The 19,957-nt window shown below is 46.7% G+C and overlaps 1 protein-coding gene and 1 pseudogene across 5 annotated transcripts; one reads left to right on the top strand and one right to left on the bottom strand.

Moving 5' to 3' along the window:
- The first annotated feature begins 946 nt into the window (after positions 1-946).
- Positions 947-11,326, top strand: R3HDML (R3H domain containing like). 5 transcript variants are annotated; one of them, XM_055425747.2, is made up of 7 exons: positions 947-1,052; positions 2,105-2,414; positions 3,777-3,899; positions 5,476-5,594; positions 5,708-5,840; positions 6,919-7,034; positions 10,105-11,326. In XM_055425747.2, the coding sequence occupies exons 2-7, from the start codon at positions 2,157-2,159 to the stop codon at positions 10,235-10,237; spliced, it is 882 nt and encodes a 293-aa protein (XP_055281722.2). In that variant the 5' UTR covers positions 947-1,052; positions 2,105-2,156; the 3' UTR covers positions 10,238-11,326. The 5 variants fall into 5 exon arrangements, with proteins under 5 accessions (XP_055281722.2, XP_055281685.2, XP_055281712.2 ...); XM_055425737.2 differs by having other exon boundaries at positions 958-1,538; XM_088843754.1 differs by having other exon boundaries at positions 962-1,052; positions 2,109-2,414.
- Positions 11,327-15,044: 3,718 nt separating this feature from the next.
- On the bottom strand, positions 15,045-19,691 carry LOC148775338 (prefoldin subunit 5 pseudogene; annotated as a pseudogene).
- Between the last annotated feature and the right edge of the window lie 266 nt (positions 19,692-19,957).

Here is a 19,957-nt window from a genome sequence, read left to right as displayed (position 1 = left end):
GAACACGCATACTCTCATTAGCACGAGCACACACTCGGTGCTCCACCAGTTCAATTAGATGTGAATTCATCTAATCCTGGCTTCAGTGTTATGAGGAAAGAACCATTATTTCTCCCATTTTCCAGATAAAGCACAAGTGGTTAAGTAATCTGCCCAAGGATACCAGTTAGTGAGCATAAAAAGGCTTTTTTTTTTTTAACAAAGAACAACCAAAAAAAAAAAAAAAAAACCTCAAAAACAAAATAATGGGGATTTGAATCCAGATCCACTGGTTTAATTAATTAGGCTGCATGGTACCATGTTTGAATGGCCTTGCAGCAAATATTCTAATATTCTCATAGGGCTTTTCCCCCCCATGCCACTATGTTTGATTTGGTTACAGAAATGACATCCTTTTTACATCTAGCAGGACCCTCCCTGGGGTCAGACTTGGATGTGAATCCTGGTCCCACAGCAGACAGGCTGGCTTGACTTTGGACTAGTCCTTCACTTTGGAGGTTTTTCATCTAAAATGGGGAGGGATCATATCTGCTTCTGAGGGTTTGGCTGAGCTTGTATACGTCAAGCTCAGCATCCAAGTTCAGCCAGGCTCATTAGATGGGGGCCATATGAAAAGTGCCAACTTTGGGACTGGAGGGCTTTGTGGAGAAAACAGAAAAACACTTTCTGAATGTGAGATGGCCGTAATACGTGGGGTCTGAAAGGTGGAGAAAAGGCTCGGGATCTGAGGTCTCCTGAGGAGAGGTGGTATTTTGTCCGGGAAGCCCTGCCTTGACCGCAGCCCCATCCTGACCGGCAGCTCAGCCCCGGCCCCCATGCACTTCAGGTGGAACAGCAGAGGCGCGAGGGAGGAGAGAAAAGCCCAGGGCTTGGCAGGCGGAGCTTCGAGCCTGGCCAGGCTGGAAGGGGAGGGGGCTGGGGGCTGGAACGTCAGATGCCATCAGCTCTTGGCGGACCGTTTAAGTCGCTGTGCGGCAGGCGGGCTGGGCATCTGCAGAGGTCCCCTGCCTCCTCGGCCGCCAGCTGCCGCCAGCCTGGGCTGCCCATCCTGGGTACGCGCCCCTGGGGAGCCTGCCGCCGTGTCTCCCGGGCCCCTCTCTCTGGTTCTCTTCTCAGTCTTTCTTTCTCCATCCTCTCTGTTCTTTTTCCCTCTTTCTCTCTCTCTGTCTCGCCCGTGTCCCTTCTCTTTTTGCCCCAGCGTTGTCTCTCTTTCTCTGTATCTTCTGACCTTTTTTGTCTCATAGCTCTTTTCTGGATCTTTCTATGTCAGTGATCTTTCTGTCTCCCTCATTTTCCTTTTCTCTGTTTCTCGCTTTTCTTCCTGTCTGCCTCTTTCAGTCTCTTCCTTCTTTCCGTGTCTTGCAAGAGTTTGGGCAAGCTCCGGGAGCTGGTGATGGACAGGGAAGCCTGGCGTGCTGCAGTCCCTGGGGTCGCAAAAAGTCGGACACGACTGAGCGACTGAACTGAACTGAATGAACTCCACCCTGAAATTGCAGCAACTCGGGGACGAGAGGGCCCTGGCCGATGCCTCAAGGGAGGTGGGCGCTGCCCCTCTGAGGGCACCGACAGAGCCCATGTGGAGTGAGATTGGTGCAGAGGGTATCCAGTCTGGGGAGGTGTGGGGTCTGCTTCCTGGGCTGGTGGGATGGAACTCCGGCTTTCAAGTGTTGTCTCACTCCAGGGCCTGGTCCGGATTCAACCACTCTCTGGGCATTTCTTTATTTTTTCTCTCTTAAAAAAAAATTTTATTTATTTGGCTGCACCGGATCTTAGTTGAGGCACACAGGGTCTTTAGTTGTGGCCTGCAAACTCTTAGTTGCGGCATGTGGGATCTAGTTCCCTGACCAGGGATTGAACCTGGGCCCCCTGCATTGGGATTGCAGAGTCTTAGCCAGTGGACCCCCAGGGAAGTCCCTTTCTGGGCATTTCTTCCCACTGCACCACCCACTCAGTCCATGGGGTGGGAAGGATGGAGTGTTGCTGCCAACCACCAGAGCTGTGTTGGGAGATCTGTGTCAAGCTCCCAGTCAGTAGTTAGCATCCTCTGGGGTGGGAATGCTGGGGAGCACTTAGGGTTTGGTGCCCTCATGACCACCCCCTCCAGGCAGCCAGCTCTGACTGCACGAGGCCAGACGTGGAACCCCCTCCAGCCTGCTATGCCCCCGCTGCCTGGCACTGTGGGCCTGGCAGGCCTGCTCTTCTGGGCAGGCCAGACAATGAACGCCTTGATGCCCAACGCCACCCTGGCACTGGCTCAGACCAAGGGCACAGTTATGAGGCCCCTGAGTGGCCTGGGGGTGCCTCGGTACCGGCGGAAGCGCCACATCTCTGCCCGGGACATGAACGCTTTATTGGATTATCACAACCACATCCGGGCCAGCGTGCATCCACCTGCTGCCAACATGGAGTATATGGTGAGTCCCCACACTCTGCCAGTGCCCCCTCTAGCAAACGCCAGTCAACTCAGTGTGCCCTGGAAGGGCTGGACCATTCACGAGTCTAGCCTTTCTAGCCAGTATCTGGGCCCTGTGAAGTCTGACCATTTTACAGATGAGAAAAACTAAGGCTTTATATAGGTCCTTTCTGCAGGCAGGAGCAGAGGACTGTGATTTATGGCACATCCTTTGTGTGCCAGGCACTTACACGGAACCTTCTTCCTTCAAGGTAAGATTTATTTGCATTTTCCAAATAAAGAAATCAAGAAGCAGAGAATTAACTTGTTGAAGGTCACCCAGTTGGGATTACACCCCAGATCTGCCAGCTGCTAAGGCTGTTGTCTTAACTAACACAATGCCTTTTCCAAGAATTCTGACTTCCTGCTGGGGACCCACAGTGGGTGGGTGGCTGGAGATTTCCCTGCCATTGTCTCTTTGCCCCAGGGGTTTGATGACACTCCCAGTCTGTCCTTAAGTCTATGGAGGTAGAATTGGGAGAGATGGGGATTGGTTTCTGGGGTATGGGTGGAGGGCACAGGCTGGGGGAGAAACAGCAGCTGACCAGCAAAGGACTCTGGGATGTCGTCCTTCAAAGAGGCAGAGTGGGGGATGGGGGTTGAAGGGGGTATCTCACCCCAGCCCCCTACCAGCCAGACTCCGGAGGGGAGGAGGGAACCTTTTTCATTATCGCAGCCCCTCCCCCAGGACCATTGTCCCAAACTAGCCTGTAGAGATAGGCCGCCAACTCACCTACAGATTTCTTTAGGGAAAAGGATTGTCAGCCGCCCTCTGTAAGACAGATACCTGCTCCCTTAACTGCCTGCAAACCCTTGTACTTTTGCAGTGTGTTCATTCACTTATGTAGCATCTCCTGCTTGGAGCTAGGCACCACTGCTAAGCCCTGTGGACACTGCTGAGAACAGGATGGACAAGGTCTTGTCCTTCACAGAGCTTCCATTTCAGTGGGCATGAAAAAACAAAGATCAACCACAACATTTATGTAGAATATGACATCAGGTGCAATAAGGTGTTGGGAGGGGTGGGGATGGGAGCCCAAACAACAGGCAGCTAAAGGTGGGGGAGCCATTTATTTGTTCATTAACTGACTCATCCATTGATTAACACAGTGGCTGGCACGTAGAAGGCCCTCCAGTTTTCAAACAATGACACATTTATTGAGCACCAGCCCTGCGTGCAAAGCCCTCCCCGCAACAGGTGTTTGATTGTTGCATGTATTGTGGAAGAGAGAGCTAAACAGTTCCACCAGGAGGGTCTCCAGGGAGGGTCAGTGAGTGTGGGTTAGAGGTTTGCATGCCCCTACCTCAGCTCTCCCCTTTGCAGCATGAAGAAAACCTTCCTCTGCTTTCTTTAAGAATGGATGAGTCTCACAACCCCGGGGAGCTGTCTGGACCCTTCTTTGGGCATCCCCATTGCTTCACTAGCTGGCTACAGCTCACAGGACAGGTATCTGGCTAAACATCCCTTGCTCAAGGAACCCTTTCTCTCTATGGCTCCAAAAAAGACCAGGTTCCGTTTCACATTCTCACAGCAGCCAACTGTAATGATTGCTTAACGTCTCATTTCCTTGCTAGACTGTGAGTCCTTGTTCAATATTTGCTAAATGAACAGATGAAATGAAGGAACAAATAATGTCTCAGAGTCTCAGGAAGTCAGAGTGGAAGGGAACTAGTATTTTTTTTAAGTGATCCTTTTTCAAGATATAAAACTTGGGGCATTCATATATTGGAAAATTAAGAAGCCATTACAGAGGAGGAGGAGGGTAATCTCTATGTGCTGATGTAGAATCATCGCTAAGACAAACCTGTCTGGTTAAATGAAAACAGCAAGGTGTCAAATAGAATGTCTGGCATCCTGCCATCTGTCAAAAAAATTCACATATATATATATGTTGTTGTTCCCTGGTGGCTCAGTTGGTAAAGAGTCTGTTTGCAATTCAGGAGACCCGGGTTCAATCCCTGGGTTGGGAAGATCCCCTGGAGAAGGAAATGGCAACCCACTCCAGTATTCTTGCCTGGAGAATTCCATGGACTGAGGAGCCTGATGGGCTATAGTACATGGGGTTACAAAGAGTCGGACACAACTGAGTGACTAACAGTTTAGTTACTAAGTCATGTCTGACTCTCTTGCGACCCAATGGACTGTAGCCCACCAGGCTCTACTGTCCATGGGATTTTCCAGGCAAGAACATTGGAGTGGGTTGCTATTTCCTTCTCCAGGAAGGATTATATGTGTGTGTGTGTGTGTGTGTATAATTCTATTTACATAATATATGTAAATATATATATTTTATTTATATATTAACACAATATGATATACAATTACATATATTACAAACATTATATTATATATAATTGCATATATATTTTACATATAATCATATATACATTATATATATATATGTTTATATATGTATATATTATATGCTTATGGGTGTGGAATATTTCTGCAACTGGACACAAGAAACTCACGATGATGGTTACCTCCAGGGTCTGGGTGGCTGGAGGGACTAGTATAAAATGAAGATGAAAGACTCTCCACTTCTCCTTTCAACAGCTTACAAATTAAACGTGTGCATGTTTTCACTATTACAAACAAACACATTTTGAATTTAAAAAATTTAATATTAAACACATTTTCAAATTTTAATAAATAAAAAATCCATTCTCTTTCTATTATCCTGGGCTCAGTCACTTCTAGGGATAAGCTGGGAACTCCCAGGCCAATCACTGGGGCCCCCCTCAGAGCAAGGAACCCCAACCTTGAAATCCAGTGAAGGAAAAGGGCATCGGGCTAAGAGTCAGAAGGCTAGGTGTGGATCTCAGCTCTCCTGTGGACTTGCTATTGACCTTGAAATCACAGGCCTTCTCTAAGGCTCAGTTTTCTTATTAATTAAGTGGATTTATTGCAGGGTTCCCAGGAGATGGAGGAGTCATGATACCATGTGTATCTGCATTTCTAGACACTACTGAGATGGTGGTGATTTCCCGCGGGGAATTTCACGACCTTTCTGCTTTCGCAGGTCTGGGACGAGCGGCTGGCCAGGTCGGCTGAGGTGTGGGCCTCCCAGTGCATTTGGGCCCACGGGCCCTCACAGCTGATGAGATACGTGGGCCAGAACCTGTCTGTCCATTCTGGCCGGTGAGCGAGCCCTCCCTTCACCCCGTGACTTCACTGCCCTTCTTTTACTCCATCACTCAACAAGTTCGCCGAGCACACGATCTGAGTTCCTTCCATCGCCTCTGCCTTCCCAGGTACCGCTCGGTGGTGGATCTTGTGAAGTCTTGGTCAGAGGAGAAGCGGCATTACTTGTTTCCAGCCCCAAAGGACTGTACCCCGCACTGCCCCTGGCGCTGCAGTGGCCCTGTCTGCTCCCACTATACCCAGGTACCCCTTTGTAGGGATGAAGGGCTGGTGGGAGAAATAGAACATGGTGGACAGCAACTCGAAATAAAACACAGGCCTGTACGGACTTCCTTTTACATAACAAGCCTTTTCCTGTATATACATTGAATTGAACTGAACTGGATCTTATTTTGAGTATCTTAAGTCAGTGGACCATATTGTTTAACCCCAAAATGAAGATGTGTGGTCTGACAAGTTCAAGAATGCCTTTGCTATCAATAGGTCCAAACGTTTCCCAGTATTTTCTACTTTCCAAGGCTGTGCTATCTTAAAAAAGAAATGCCAAATAAGATTACCCAAAAATCGTAGTATATTTTGAGTGCTCATATTGAGATGGTACCACTTATTGTACATAAAAATACAATGCAGTATAGTGTTATAAGAAACAGGACCAATGGTAGGACAAATATCTTCTTTTGGAGACCTGCTGATTTCTCTGTGACTCATTTGCAGTAAATGTCAAAAACTGAAGAAAATTCCCCTAGGAAATATGAGGCTTAAACCAAATGTCCCTCCTGACATCCATGAGATATTACCACCTCCATTTTACCAAAGGAGAAACTAGGCACAGAGGTGTTAAGTGACTTGATCAAAGTCACGCAGCTTCTGATAGTGAGAAACTGATCCAAGCCTGTTTAACTTCAAAGTTTGTGTCCTAATGTCCAACACAACAATGATTTTCAAGCATTGTTCACAAGGGGGAAAAAAAGAAAGAAATCTAATTGAACACTATAGAAAACATTAGCATATATCATTCCATATGATAAGATGGAATTTATTAGTTCATAAAACTTTTGTGCAAGAGGGGTAGGTGTGTGTGTATGTCTTGGTGCACTGGGTAACAATATAAAACTGTTTCCCCTACTGTTGATTGTAGTAAAAAATAAAGTTTGGGAAACATATTAATAGTACCATATGCCTCCATTCTCTCACTTTTGAGACAGTTGCCTCCCCCAGGAAAACCTCAGCTAATGCATCCACCCTGAACTGAGCAAGTGCAGGAAACTTCCAGGCCCAAGTCCTTCTCACAGTCTCCCTTGCCTTTGTCCTCCCTTCTCAGATGGTGTGGGCATCTTCCAATCGGCTAGGCTGTGCCATCCACACCTGTGGCAGCATCCGCGTCTGGGGCAGCACCTGGCGCCAGGCTGTGTACCTGGTCTGCAACTACGCCATTAAGTGAGTGCAGCTTTGAGGTCAAGGGGACTCTGGGGAAGGAGGGTGGATCATGAGGTGGAGTGGGCAGGATTCTCAGAAAAGGAAGACACACAGGACACCTTGCCTTCCTCTGTTCTAAATAACCCAAACACCATACAGTTTGGTACTTTTAGAGAGTTGATCGAGAATCCTTTTTCTTTACCCAAGCTTCACAGTCAACTGGGTGATAGACAGAGGACCAAGGCAGGTGGATAATGGATAGGCAGTCTCCCTGATGAAGCCAATAGTGGAGAATGTGTTTTAGATCTGCCAGCCAAGTGGGCTTGCAAATAGCTCGCTGTTGAATTAGCCCTTCACATCCATTAACAAGCAACACTGGACAACCAGAAGCCTCTTCTAAATATAGTGCCGGCCCCTTTAAGCTTCCCACAAGAAACAGAGCAACCAAGGACACATGCTTCCTGCAGGCAGGCAGATCCCATAGGAAAGAAAGGAAGGATGCAGTGAGTATGCTCAGCTGCTTCTTCCAGACTCTCCAATCAGCTAGGTAGGAGAGAGGTCAAGAGAAGTCTTTGAGAGCAGGAAATAGACCTGATTCATTTTTATATCATCTTACTACAGTGATTTCAAACTGTTGGTTTTTCTTAAAGCATAACTTTCCCTCCTTAAATTAAACAAAAAAAGGATGACTTTTATTCCATCATCCCCTGGTGTCTCCACCACCCACATTCCCTGCCCCTAAACTTCTGGGAGCACCTTTTGAAAACTGTGGACTCACAGCATCTGACACAAATCCTGATGCCCACTAGAAGTCTTGGTTGAATGAATGAGTGAACGAACCCATATGAAACCAGAAATCCACACTTTTCTAAGCACTTTGGCTGACTTTACTTATTGTCATTCAGCCATCACTTTTGGAGGAAAAAGATTCCATTCCTGCCTACAAAGAGTGTTTGATGTTTGAGAAAATAAGGCACTGGCACTTGAGAGATCACTAACACTACAGGTTAGTGGTGAGATTATTAGGCCGCCCCGAGCAAGGTCCTGGGGGACTGATTTTAGGCCTTGAGGTGGATGAAGAGGGAGAAAAGAGAACTTTGTGGGTTGGATGGAGAAGAGAGCTGTGGGAAGAACCGGTGTGTAAGCTGGATCCACGTGCCACTAGAGCAGTCTGGAAAGTGAAAGTCATGAATTCTCCAGCCCAGAATACTGGAGTGGGTAGCCTTTCCCTTCTCCAGGGGATCTTCCCAACCCAGGGATCGAACCCAGATCCCTTGCATTGCAGGCAGATTCTTTACCAGCTGAGCTCTCAGGGAAGCCCAAGCAGTCTGGAAGGCCTGACCAAAACTGTAGTTGTGACTCATAAGCTAGAGGCCAGCAAACTACAGCCCACAGCCAAAGTCCGACCTGCTGCCTATTTTTATAAATAAACTTTTACTGAAACATGACCACGACATTTGTTCACTTATCCTCTAGGGCTGCTTTCATGCAATAAAGACATTTGGCCCCCCAAACCTAAACTATTTACTATCTGGCCCTTTACATAAAAAGTTTGCAAACCCCTGCACAGGCAATGGGAAACCACTAAAAGTTCTTGAGCAGGAGAATGATGGAATGAAGGTTTATTTTGTTTGTTTGGCCATGACTCGAGGCTTGTGGGATTTTAGTTCCCTGACCAGGAATCAAACACGGCCCCTGGAAGTGAAAGCACCAAATCTTAACCACTGGATGGCCAGGGAATTCCTGGTTTGTTCTTTTTTAAAAAAACTGCTTAATTGAGATATAATTCACATACCATACAATTTATCCATTTGACGTGTACAACTTAATGGGTTTTTGGTGTATTACATTATTCATTTTTTTCAGTCTTGGTAAAATACATATATAAAATATAAAATTTGCCATTTTAGCCATTTTTAAGAACTGTATACTATTTCATGGCATTAATTGCATTCATAGTGTTGTACAACCATCACCTCTATTTCCAAAATGTTTTCATCACCCCAAAGAGAAACTGTTACCTTTAAGCAATGGCTCCCTATCCCCCCACCTCCCCAAATCCATTGAGAAGATTAACTCCATAGCAGGTAGGATGGTTTTTGGATAAGACTGTCAATGAAAAATAAATGTACAGCAGAGGCCACAAAGAGGCCTCACGGGCACATCCCCCATGGTTGAATTACACCCAGTATCTAATTATTCTAATTCTTATTTGCATATCAGCTTGCAAATTATAGGGGCTTCCTGCATAGCTCAGTTGGTAAAGAATCTGCCTGCAATGTGGGAGACCTGGGTTCAATTCCTGGGTCGGGAAGTTCCCCTGGAGAAGAAAATGGCAACCTACTCCATTACTCTTGCCTGGAGAATCCTATGGACAGAGGAACCTGACAGGCTACAGTTCATGGGACTGCAAGAGTCGGACACGACTTAGTGCTATTTTTCTTTCTTTGTAATTTACAAAGTGTTTTCGCATAACTTTTATGGATACCATTTCATTAACTTATTCAGAGGATAAAATCAAGGCTCAAGAAATGAGGTAGTTTAGGGACTTCCCTGGTGGTCCAGTGGTTAAGACTTCATCTTTCAACGTAGTGGGTGTAGGTTTGATCCCTGGTCTGGGCCAAAATACCGAAACATAAAACAGAAGCAATACTGTAATAAATTCAATAAAGACTTTAAAAATGGCCCACGTTCCCCCCCAAAAAAAAATTCTTAAAAAAAAAAAAGAAAGAAATGAGATGGTTATTCTGTCACCAGCTGGCAGAACCAGGATCAGAACTCAGATCTGCTTGTTGGAGAGGGGAGGGAGGGATTTCTGTGGGGAGGTGGCTGGAGTGGGTGGTTGTGTGGAAGGAATAAAAAAAATCACACTTCCTGGGGAACTGCTTATCTGCCAAGCCAGGTGCTTGGATACGCTCATTCCTGTGTGGGAGGAATGTCTTCTCTTGGTTTTAGAGATGAAGAAACTGCGGCTTGCAGTTGTGACCTGGTTACAGGGTCAGTCAGCAGCCCTGCTATTTGAAAACCTGTGTGAAGGTGGCTCATGTATCTGTCCCCCCACCCCGCCTCCCTGGGACCTCTTCTCTTCCAGGGGTAACTGGATCGGCGAGGCGCCATACAAGATGGGGAGGCCGTGTTCCGCCTGCCCCGCCGTCTACCAAGGCAGCTGCAGCAGCAACATGTGCTTCTCAAGACACAAGTCCAACAAGCTCCTGTGGTTCTGAATTTTCCCTGGGCTCTGGCAGGCCTCCAGCTGGGACTGACGCTCCAACAGTCCCTTCCCCAAGACGGGATCAAGAAATACTTTTTTAAGGACGTGAGTTGGGCTCACTTCACCTACCTGAATCTTCCCTCCTGCTTCCATTTCGTAAATGTCCAGCATATACCAGGAGAAAACCGCCTCCTGCTTTCCTTCTTACCTGTTACATCTTTTTCTCCTCCGGCCTCCGGGAAAGAGGCCCGCATCCTCAACTGACTCAGTTCTCAGAGAGCCAGGGCCGGAAGAAGCAGTGGCAGCAGCTTTTGGACTCTCAGGCCTCCAACCCGCAAGTCTTTGTGTATCCAATAAACTACCTTCATTCATTCAATAATAGCCAACCAGCTTCTGGGCCGTCTTTGTGGACCAGTGGTCTCCCTCTCTGATTTGGGACCGTTTCAGTTGCAAGCTTTAACAAAATAACTGTAGTTAGCTTGTGGACACCCCATCCCCAGTGTACGCTGCTGAAGCCACCGCAGGGTCCAGGCACCCTTTTCACAGGTGGGCACACTGAGGCTTAGCAAAAGGGGATGACTTACTGGGAGCTGCGTGGCTTGTCTGGGAAGGCACCCAGGTTGAAGCTCAGGCTCTGACAGCTCCTTCGGGCTGTTCGAGACACCTCTCTGGATGCTCAGAACTGACAGGCTAAAAGCAAAGCTCACCTGAGGGAATTCTGTCTTTTAAGGTTTTTTTTCCTTCCTGTGGCTCTCTCTGACTCTCTCTCCTTTCTTTATTTCTCCCACGGAATCTCATTCTCATTCCCAGAAACCTTTTCCCCTCTCCCCACCCCACCCAGTTATCAAAACACACAAAAGACCTTTTGTCTTTAGAGATAGTAAAATCTCTCCCTCAGACCTTGCCCTCCAGCTGGGGCCCACTCCCTGCCTGGCTGGAGAGAGCTTCATTCAAAGACCCGGATGGAAAACAAGCCCCTTTTCACAGAGTCCCTACATTGTCCTGGATGGAAGGAGTATTCTTCGCTCTTGGACATTCCCACCTAGTCTACGACCTGTACCTGTGTCTCCAATATAGCCTTCCTCAGCCCTCAATAAAGTTCTCTGAGATCTTGTGCAGTGGCTCTTTCTGGTCCCTGTCTGGGTCCTCAGGAGGGTCAAAGAGGAGAGAAGGAAATGGAGCAGAGGATATGCGGTGAGGGGAAACCAGCTCAGGAAGAAGGCCGAAAGGGCTTCCTTGATGGTGCAGCGGTTAAGACTCCGAGCTCCCAAGGCAGGGAACCCTGGTTTGATCTAGTTCAGGGAACTAGATCCTGCAGGCTGCAGTGAAGAGCCCATATACTGCAACCTGGCACAGCCAAATAAATAAAGAACACCGGGTGCTAACAGTCCCTCGGCTCCTGCTTTGCACCAAGTACATCAGCTAGATCACAGGTGCATGTGCCTGACTTCTCACTCCACTTTACAACTAAGAAAAATGAGACTTATCAGAAGTGCCCATTTCCAAATGCTGGAGATGCATGAAATAAGAAAAACAAGGACACGGTTCTGAGTTCATTATGCTCAGGTTATATTCTTCCTGATATTTTTTGGAAAGGGGAGTATTAAAATGTCCTTTCATGGATCACACAATGGTGATAATGAATGTTAGATTCCCTTAAAAATTATTAATATCTTTACATGGCAGGTGGGGGAAGGACTTGCCAATCCTATGTCAAATTCCCAAAATGTTCTGGAAAAATTTTTTTAGATTTAAAAAAGTTTATTTATTTATTTAGCTGCACCAGCTCTTCGTTGTGGCACATGAGCTCTTTAGTTGAGTCATGTGGGATCTAGTTCCCTGACCAGGGGTTGAACAGCGGCCCCGGCTTTGGAAGTGTGGAATCGTAGCCACTGCACTACCAGGGAAAACCTTGTTTTGGAAATTTAAGTGGCAGGTGACCCTCTGGATTCCATGGCATGTATAAGGTCACAGAGCTAGTAAGGAGCAGATATGGGATTTGAATTCAGCTCCCGCTGGTCCCAATGCCTGTGCTCTTCTGAGGCCCCCGATTTGCCTTCCTATGTCCTGAGTTAACAGGATAACCAGAGTAATCACCATTGGCATTTATGAGATGCTGCTGCTGCTGCTGCTAAGTCACTTCAGTCATGTCTGACTCTGTGTGACCCCATAGACGGCAGCCCACCAGGCTCCGCCGTCCCTGGGATTCTCCAGGCAAGAACACTGGAGTGGTGAAAATAAAAGAACACTGGAGTGGTATAAGATGCTGAGGACACTCTTAATCTCATTGAATTATCCTGATGTGTATTGATCTTATTCCCATTTTATAGACATAAAAACCGAGGCCATAGAAGTTGGGTCTGAATATGCTCTGTATGACTCCAATGTCCAGTGTCACTCTCCTGCCTCTCAGCTGGGACTGGACAAAGGTAGAAATGATGAGGGGTTTCCCTGGTGACTCAGTCGGTAAGGAATCCACCTGCAGTGCAAGAGACGCACGTTCGATCCCTGGGTCAGGAAGATCCCTTGGAAAAGGAAACAGCTACCCACTCCAGTATTCTTGCCTGGGAAAGCCCACAGATAGAGGAGCCTGGTGGGCTATAGTCCATGCTGTCGCAAAGAGTCAGATAAGACTTAGTGACTAAACAATAACAGAGATAATGAAGCATGAACTGCCATTGGGAATTCCAGAAGACCTACTGGATCCCCCATTTCTGAAACTATCTCTGAAAAGACCGCAGGTCAAAGAAGGAATGAACCAGTGGGCATGCTTGTGTCATCAAGCCTTGGCCCCTACAGATGTGGCAATGAGAACTCCGGTAGTACTCTAGCTTGGCTAAGCTGCTGTTCCAACTAAAGTTGGGAACTTTTTTTTTTTCAATTGAAGGATAATTGTTTTACAGAATTTGTTGTTTTCTGTCAAACCTCAACATGAATCAGCCGGAGGTATACATATATCCCCTCCCTTTTGAACCTCTCTCCCATCTCCCTCTCCATCCCACCCCTCTAGATTGATACAGAGCTCCTGTTTGAGTTTCCTGAGCCATACAGCGAATTCCCATTGGCTATCTATTTCACATATGGTAATGTAATTTCCATGTTACTTTTTCCATACATCTCACCCTCTCCTCCCCTCATGAAGTTGGGAACTTTTGCTGTGAGAAATCTGAAACAGTTCTTAAACCTCCGTAATACTTTATGCTTTTTGAAAATCATTCCCCAGTCTCATCCAATTGCTCATTTGCTCACACATTCACCAGCCAAGAGAGTTAAGAGCACGGACGCTGAAACCAGAATGCCTCAGTACAAGTTTAACACAAAGTGGCCGAGTGTGCTTGGGTAAGTCAAGATCTTAACGCCTCAGTATCACCCGTAAATGGGGGCATAAACTGTACCTGCCTCATGAGGTCCTTCAAAACATGAAACCAGTGAATACAGAGAAAGCACCTGGGACAGCGCCTGGCACTAGTGTAGACAGTTGCTTTAAAGGTTCAGTGTCATGGGACTTCCCTGGTGGTTCAGTAGCTAAGATTCCCTGGTCACGATGCAGGAGGCCCTGGTTCGATCCCTGGTCAGGGAACTAGATCCCACGTGCCACAACTAAAGATCAAAGATCCTGCATGCCACAACTAAGACCTGACACAGCCAAATAAATAAACTGCTTTTTAAAAGTTCAGTGTCGAAAGGAAGGAGATGTTGTCACTGAGATGGGAAAGTAAACTGTGGAGGGAGGTTGCTTTTTTTTTAATAAAAGACATATCATAGCACATTTACATTTTGATAGGATTCTGCCTCTAGAAATTTGACCTACAGATAACTCCCACATCTGACACAGGACACTTGAAGTTAATGAAGACATTCACTGTAGTGACAAAAGCCTGGAGACAACCGACGTGTCCAGCAATAGAAGACTAGAAAAATCATTTATGGGATATCCACACAGTCCATAGCCACTCAAAGAATGAGGTGGGTATGCTGGTGTGAAGATAGCCCTTAGAGACCGAGGAGGTGACAGAAGGGCGTATTTCATATGTTCCCATGTATTTACGTGTATTTACATGTGTGTACATCCAAATCAGCTTGGGTTGCCATAACAAAATACCATGGACTGGGTGACTCAACCAAGAGAAAATATTTTCCCCAGTTCTAGAGGCTGGAAGTGTGAATTCAGGATGCCAGTATAGTTGGATTCTGGCGCGATCTCCCTTCTTGGCTTGCAGACAACTACCTTCTCACTGTGTCTGCATAGGTAGGGGAGGAGAAGGGTGCACTCTCGTGTCTCTTCGTCTTGAAAAATCTGGGGCCAATCTGCACAGTGTGTGGGATCTTAGTTCCCCAACCAGGGATCAAACCTACACCCCCTGCTTTGGAAGCACAGAGTCTTAACTACTGGACTGCCAGGGAAGTCCTGTTATGTCTCTTCTTATAAGGACATGAACCCTATTGAATCAGGACCCCACTAATTTAACCTTAATTACATTCATGAATGTTCATTGGAAGGACTGATGCTGAAGCTGACACTCCAATCCTTTGGCCACCTGACGGGAAGAACTGACTCATTGGAAAAGACCCTGATGCTGGGAAAGATTGAAGGTGGGAGGAGAAGGGGCCAACAGAGGATGAGATGGTTGGATGGCATCACCTACTTGATGGACATGAGTTTGAGCAAGCTCCGGGAGTTGGTGATGGACAGGGAAGCCTGGCATGCTGCAGTCCATAGGGTTGTAAAGAGTCAAACATAACTGAGCGACTGAACTGAACTGAACATCCATAAAGGCTTCAAATACAATCACATTGGGGAGCATAAACACAGACCTCTCCTTCCCCCATTCCAGGAAACCACGTCCACAAAGTCCCAGGCCCCAGAAGCAGACACCCTCTGCCCCATTTCTGAAATAAGCTCTCAGGCCTTGGCGGTAGCCTGAGCTGCTCCCAGGGTTGTGAGCTGCTGAATCTTCTGGCTCATCATCTCCATGACAGCCTGTTTCATGGCATGCTTCTCCTGCAGAGCTGGCTGGATTTTTTTCCATTTGCTTGGTAAGAAAGTCTATCTTCCTCTTGAAGAAGTCCTTGGCATCCTCAGCTGTCTTCTCTACATAGTAGCCAGTTCCCACATCGATAAGCACATGTTCCACATCATGTAGCTTCCTGGGGACATACATAGAACTCGTCAGTGGGACAAGTAATTCTTTCCCCTCGTTGTTTTTCTTCAGCACGTTCAGACAGTCCTTGGCTTCCACATACTTGGTCTGAACCACCTTGAGCTGGGCGATGGACGTGGACAGGAACTCCACTTCTTGGTCCAGTTGGTTCTTGAGCATTTCTAGCTGCGGCAGACTCAGCTCGGTGATGTTAACCGAGGGGGTTAGATTTACAACATATGAATTTGGGGGAACACTTTTCTGTGCAGAGCAGAGCCTATGTGCATAATTTCTGGATATATATACACAAGAATTTGTTTAAAAGTTCAATAGAGGGACTTCCCTGGTGGTCCAGTGTTTATGATTCCACGCTTCCAATGCCGAGGGCATGGGGTTCAATCCCTGGTCAGGAAACTAGATCCCACCTACCTCACCTAAGACTTAACCCAAACCCAGTGTAGCCAAATAAATAATAAAGTGAAAGTCAATTAGTCGTGTCTGACTCTTTTTAAAAAAATAAAAGTTCAATAGAGTGAGATGTGGGAAGTAAGGTTAGAAAAAGGCTTTTATTTTTCATTATATGCTGTTCATACAATTTTCATTTTTAACACATGAATGTTAATGGCTTCATTTATAAAACTAGTGTAAAGCAAACAAAAGGCAAAAGAAAGCCCATCAGTTCAGTTCAGTTCAGTCGCTCAGTCATGTCCGACACTCTTTGCGACCCCATGAATCACAGCACGCCAGGCCTCCCTGTCCATCACCAACTCCCGGAGTTCATTCAAACTCATGTCCATCGAGTCGGTGATGCCATCCAGCCATCTCATTCTCTGTCGTCCCCTTCTCCTCCCGCCCCCAATCCCTCCCAGCATCAGAGTCTTTTCCAGTGAGTCAACTCGTCGCATGAGGTGGCCAAAGTATTGCAGTTTCAGTTTTAGCATCAGTCCTTCCAATGAACACCCAGGATTGATCTCCTCTAGAATGGACTGGTTGGATCTCCTTGCAGTCCAAGGGACTCTCAAGAGTCTTCTCCAGTACCACAGTTCAAAAGCATCAATTCTTCGGCATTCAGCTTTCTTCACAGTCCAACTCTCACATCCATACACGACCACGGGAAAAACCATAGCCTTGATTAGATGGACCTTTGTTGGCAAAGTAATGTCTCTGCTTTTTAATATGCTATCTCACCTGCTTAAATTAAAAAAGACTGACAAGAGCTGGGACTTCCCTGGTGGTTCAATGGTTAAGATTCTGAGCTTCCAGTGCAGGGACATGGGTTAAATCCCTGGTCAGGGAACTAAGATCCCACATACCATTTGGGGTGTGGCCAAAAAAATAAAAAATAAAGATTGACAGCGACAAACAGTGATAAGGATATGGAGTAAAAAGGGAGTTCTCTTACTCTGCTGGCAGTAATGAAAAATGGTATGACCACTATAGACAACAGGTTTGGAATTTCTTATAAATTAAACATATATAGATAGATAGATAGATATCATAACAACCAGCAATTCTTCTCCTAGAAATTTAACCAAGAGGAATGAAAACATATGTGTAAAAGAAGACTTGTCCACAAATGTACATCAGTGTTCAATTCACAATTGTCTCAAACAGGAAATAACCCCAAAGTCCATTACCAAGTGACTGGATGAACAAATTTCAGTATATCTACTCTGTGGAATACTACTTAGCAAGAAAAAAGTACCAGGACACAGGTGAAACTCACAAATATACTGAGCAAAAAAGGCAGACACAAGCATAAAGGCCCTTCTAGAACAGACAAATGCCATCCTAAAAAAGACAAATCTAATGTAGTGTGACAGAAAGCAGATCAGCAGTTGCCTGGAGTGGGAGGTGCTGGGGGGATTAATTGCAGAGGAAAAAAAGGGAACTTTAGGGGGTGATGGAAATGTTCTGTGTCTTGATTAAGGTTATAGTTACATAAGAATATACATTTGTCAAAATCATAAAAGTGTACACCTAAAGTTTTATTATATATAGATTATACCTCAATGAAGTTGATTTTTAAAGTCTAAAGAGGGAGAGGTTGAATATATAAGAGAACTTACATGGTCACGTGGGGCTCCTGGGAAGAGGCAGGGTGTGGACCCACGTGGATCAGGAGGGAAAGAGGTGAGCAAAGTGCAAATGCAGGTGAATTTTTGTGGGGAATTGAGGCTGGTCCAGGTTGAAGGCTCCTATTTTCTCTATGAAGAAGGGAAAGCCTCAGCCTCCTGAGAATGAGATGGACAATTTCGGAGGCAAGAAAAGATCTGAAGCAGAAGTAGAAAATGGAAAAGCCAGGAGAAGAGAAACAGGGTAGAGGTTCTGGGCAGTGTGGAGGGACCTATCAGAGTTTGTGATTATGAATCTCTGGTGCCCCCCATCTGTCCATCTACGTGATTTGCTATTTTTTCAACAGTGATCGGCGGCTGGCGTGTAGGCATGAAGAAAGCAATATACATAGGCTCATCCAGGGTTGGGTTTTTGTCAGATGGTGAGAAGGGAAGGACCTGAGACAGAAGTAAGAGAGAAACTAAGATGGACTGTGGGCTACAAACAGGGGAAATGAAGACAGGAAGGTGCCACAGGGAGGGAGGAGACAGAAGGAAGGGAGGATTGGATACACACCAGTGTCCATCAGTAGGGGGTGGGAGGTCCCGTTGAGGTGACTGAGTGAGCAGATTGGAAAAAAGAGACTGTGGACAGAGAGAAATAGATCAATTAGCTGTTTTATTTATTTATTCAATATTTCCACAAACTTATTTATGTATTTATCTACTTGGCTGTGTCAGGCCTTAGTTGTGGTGTGCATGATCATTTTTTACTTGGAGCATATGACCTCTTAGTTGCTGCATATGGGATCTAGTTCCCCGTCCAGGGATCGAACCCAGGACCCCTGCAATGGGAGAATGGATTTTAGCCATTGGACCTCAATTAGCTATTTTAGAAGTGAAGCAACATACTATGGGAAAATGAAATACTGTACCCAAATCCATACAGCAAGATGATGATGGAGCTGGGGTTTTCTGATCCTAAGTCCCACGTTTTCCTGCCTCTCATTCGAGCACCCCCAATATGATGAAGACCTTGAACTCAGGATCCCAAGTCAAGCTGTGAACCTCAACATTGTAATAAAAGAAATGGGGCTAATCCCCCAAAAGCCAGATGGTGGCCTACTGTGTAGGACAGCTAAGATGTAAGATGGTTCTGCCTTCCGAGACCAGAATGCAGATTTGGGCAGGAGACTGCGTTTTGTGAGGCAAAGGAGACCTTTGCAGTGGAAGGAGCAGGCAGAGTGCCTCTGCCCCACAGGCCTGGAGGCAGACCTGTGTTTCCCCGTTCCTCTTAGCACTCACCATCTGTAATAATATCTTTTAAAAATATATTTATTTAGTTATTATTTATTTGGCTGTGCTGAGTCTTAGTTACGGCATGTAGGCACTAGTTCCCTGACCTGGGATTGAACTCAGGCACCTTGCATTGGGAATGTGGAGTCGTCACCACTGGACCACTAGGAAAGTCCCTGAATAGTATATCTTTAATGTTATCTAATTGATGCCCATCTCCTCCATTAGTCCACAATTCCATGGGCTCAGGGATGATGTCTCTTTGCTCATTTCTATATCACTGGAGTCTAGCACAGAGCTCAGTATACAGTAGGCACTCAAAAAATATACCTTAGATAATGGAAAGATCGTGAGTTGTCATTCTAACTCCTCCTTGTACCAGCTGGGAGACTCCGGGCAAGTAACTTCTTTCTTCGCCTCAATTTCCTCATCCTAAATTTTAATTTAAATGTGGCAATGCCTGTATGCAACTCTCAGCATCCAGTAGGTGCTCAATAAATACACTCCCCCCAGCTTCCTCCTTTTCTCCTCTACCCCTCCCTCCGGCCTCTTGCCACACCCATTGTTTGGAGCCATAAAACCCAACCCAGGTTGGACTCTCACCTCCTCATCCCGTCCTGGTCAGTCCTTTCCCTTAAGTTGGGGGTGAAGGGGCTGGTATCCCCCATATTCTGGCTCCAAGAGCCTCCCAACCATAAAGGGCAAGACTGGGGCCCTAGTGGACCTCTGGTCTGGCCAGGTTGTCGTTGCCATGGCAACAATGACAGTCCCCAGCCACAGGTTCCCTAAGTGACTGGTTACTCTTTAACGTATCCACCCACCTTGGGTGATTAGAAGAATCAATAAGATAACCAGGCGGTGGCAGCTGGCTGCATTCACTGCCTTCCTGGTGGACTGGCTCCCGCTGCTGCCGCTGTGTGCCTGGGGCCCCGGCTCCTCCATGCCCCCGGCTCTCCAGCTGGGTGGGCTCCGCCATGGTCAGCGTGAACGCGCCCCTCGGGGCTCCGGTGGAGAGTCCCTATGGTGAGTGGGGCTTAGGGAAGCCTGGACGTGGTGGGACCACCGTTAAGTTTGGGAGAGCATGGGATGGCCCTCCGTGTGTTTCCTAGGGCCCCCAAGACCCTTAAGGGCTTCTCCAGAATGGCAGGAAGCCCCCGGGAGGCGAGTGACCTCTTGGCTAAGCTCCTAAAATGAGGCCTGGCGTATCCAAGTGTGGGAAGCGCCCGGAGGGGCCGCGGGAGC

This window comes from Moschus berezovskii, chromosome 15 (assembly GCF_049115385.1).
Source record: "Moschus berezovskii isolate FMDL1 chromosome 15, NW_MosBer_1.0, whole genome shotgun sequence".
Classification (NCBI taxonomy): Eukaryota; Metazoa; Chordata; class Mammalia; order Artiodactyla; family Moschidae; genus Moschus; species Moschus berezovskii.
Note: the sequence above shows the minus strand (reverse complement) of the source record. Positions and strands in the feature narration are given on the sequence as shown.

Coding starts and splice junctions, on each gene's coding strand:
- R3HDML (XM_055425710.2), top strand. CDS start 1,956: ATGGGGTGGGAAGGATGGAGTGTTGCTGCCAACCACCAGAGCTGTGTT. Junction 3,900..5,475: donor GGCTACAGCTCACAGGACAG/GTATCTGGCTAA, acceptor CTGCTTTCGCAG/GTCTGGGACGAGCGGCTGGC. Junction 7,035..10,104: donor GTCTGCAACTACGCCATTAA/GTGAGTGCAGCT, acceptor CTTCTCTTCCAG/GGGTAACTGGATCGGCGAGG.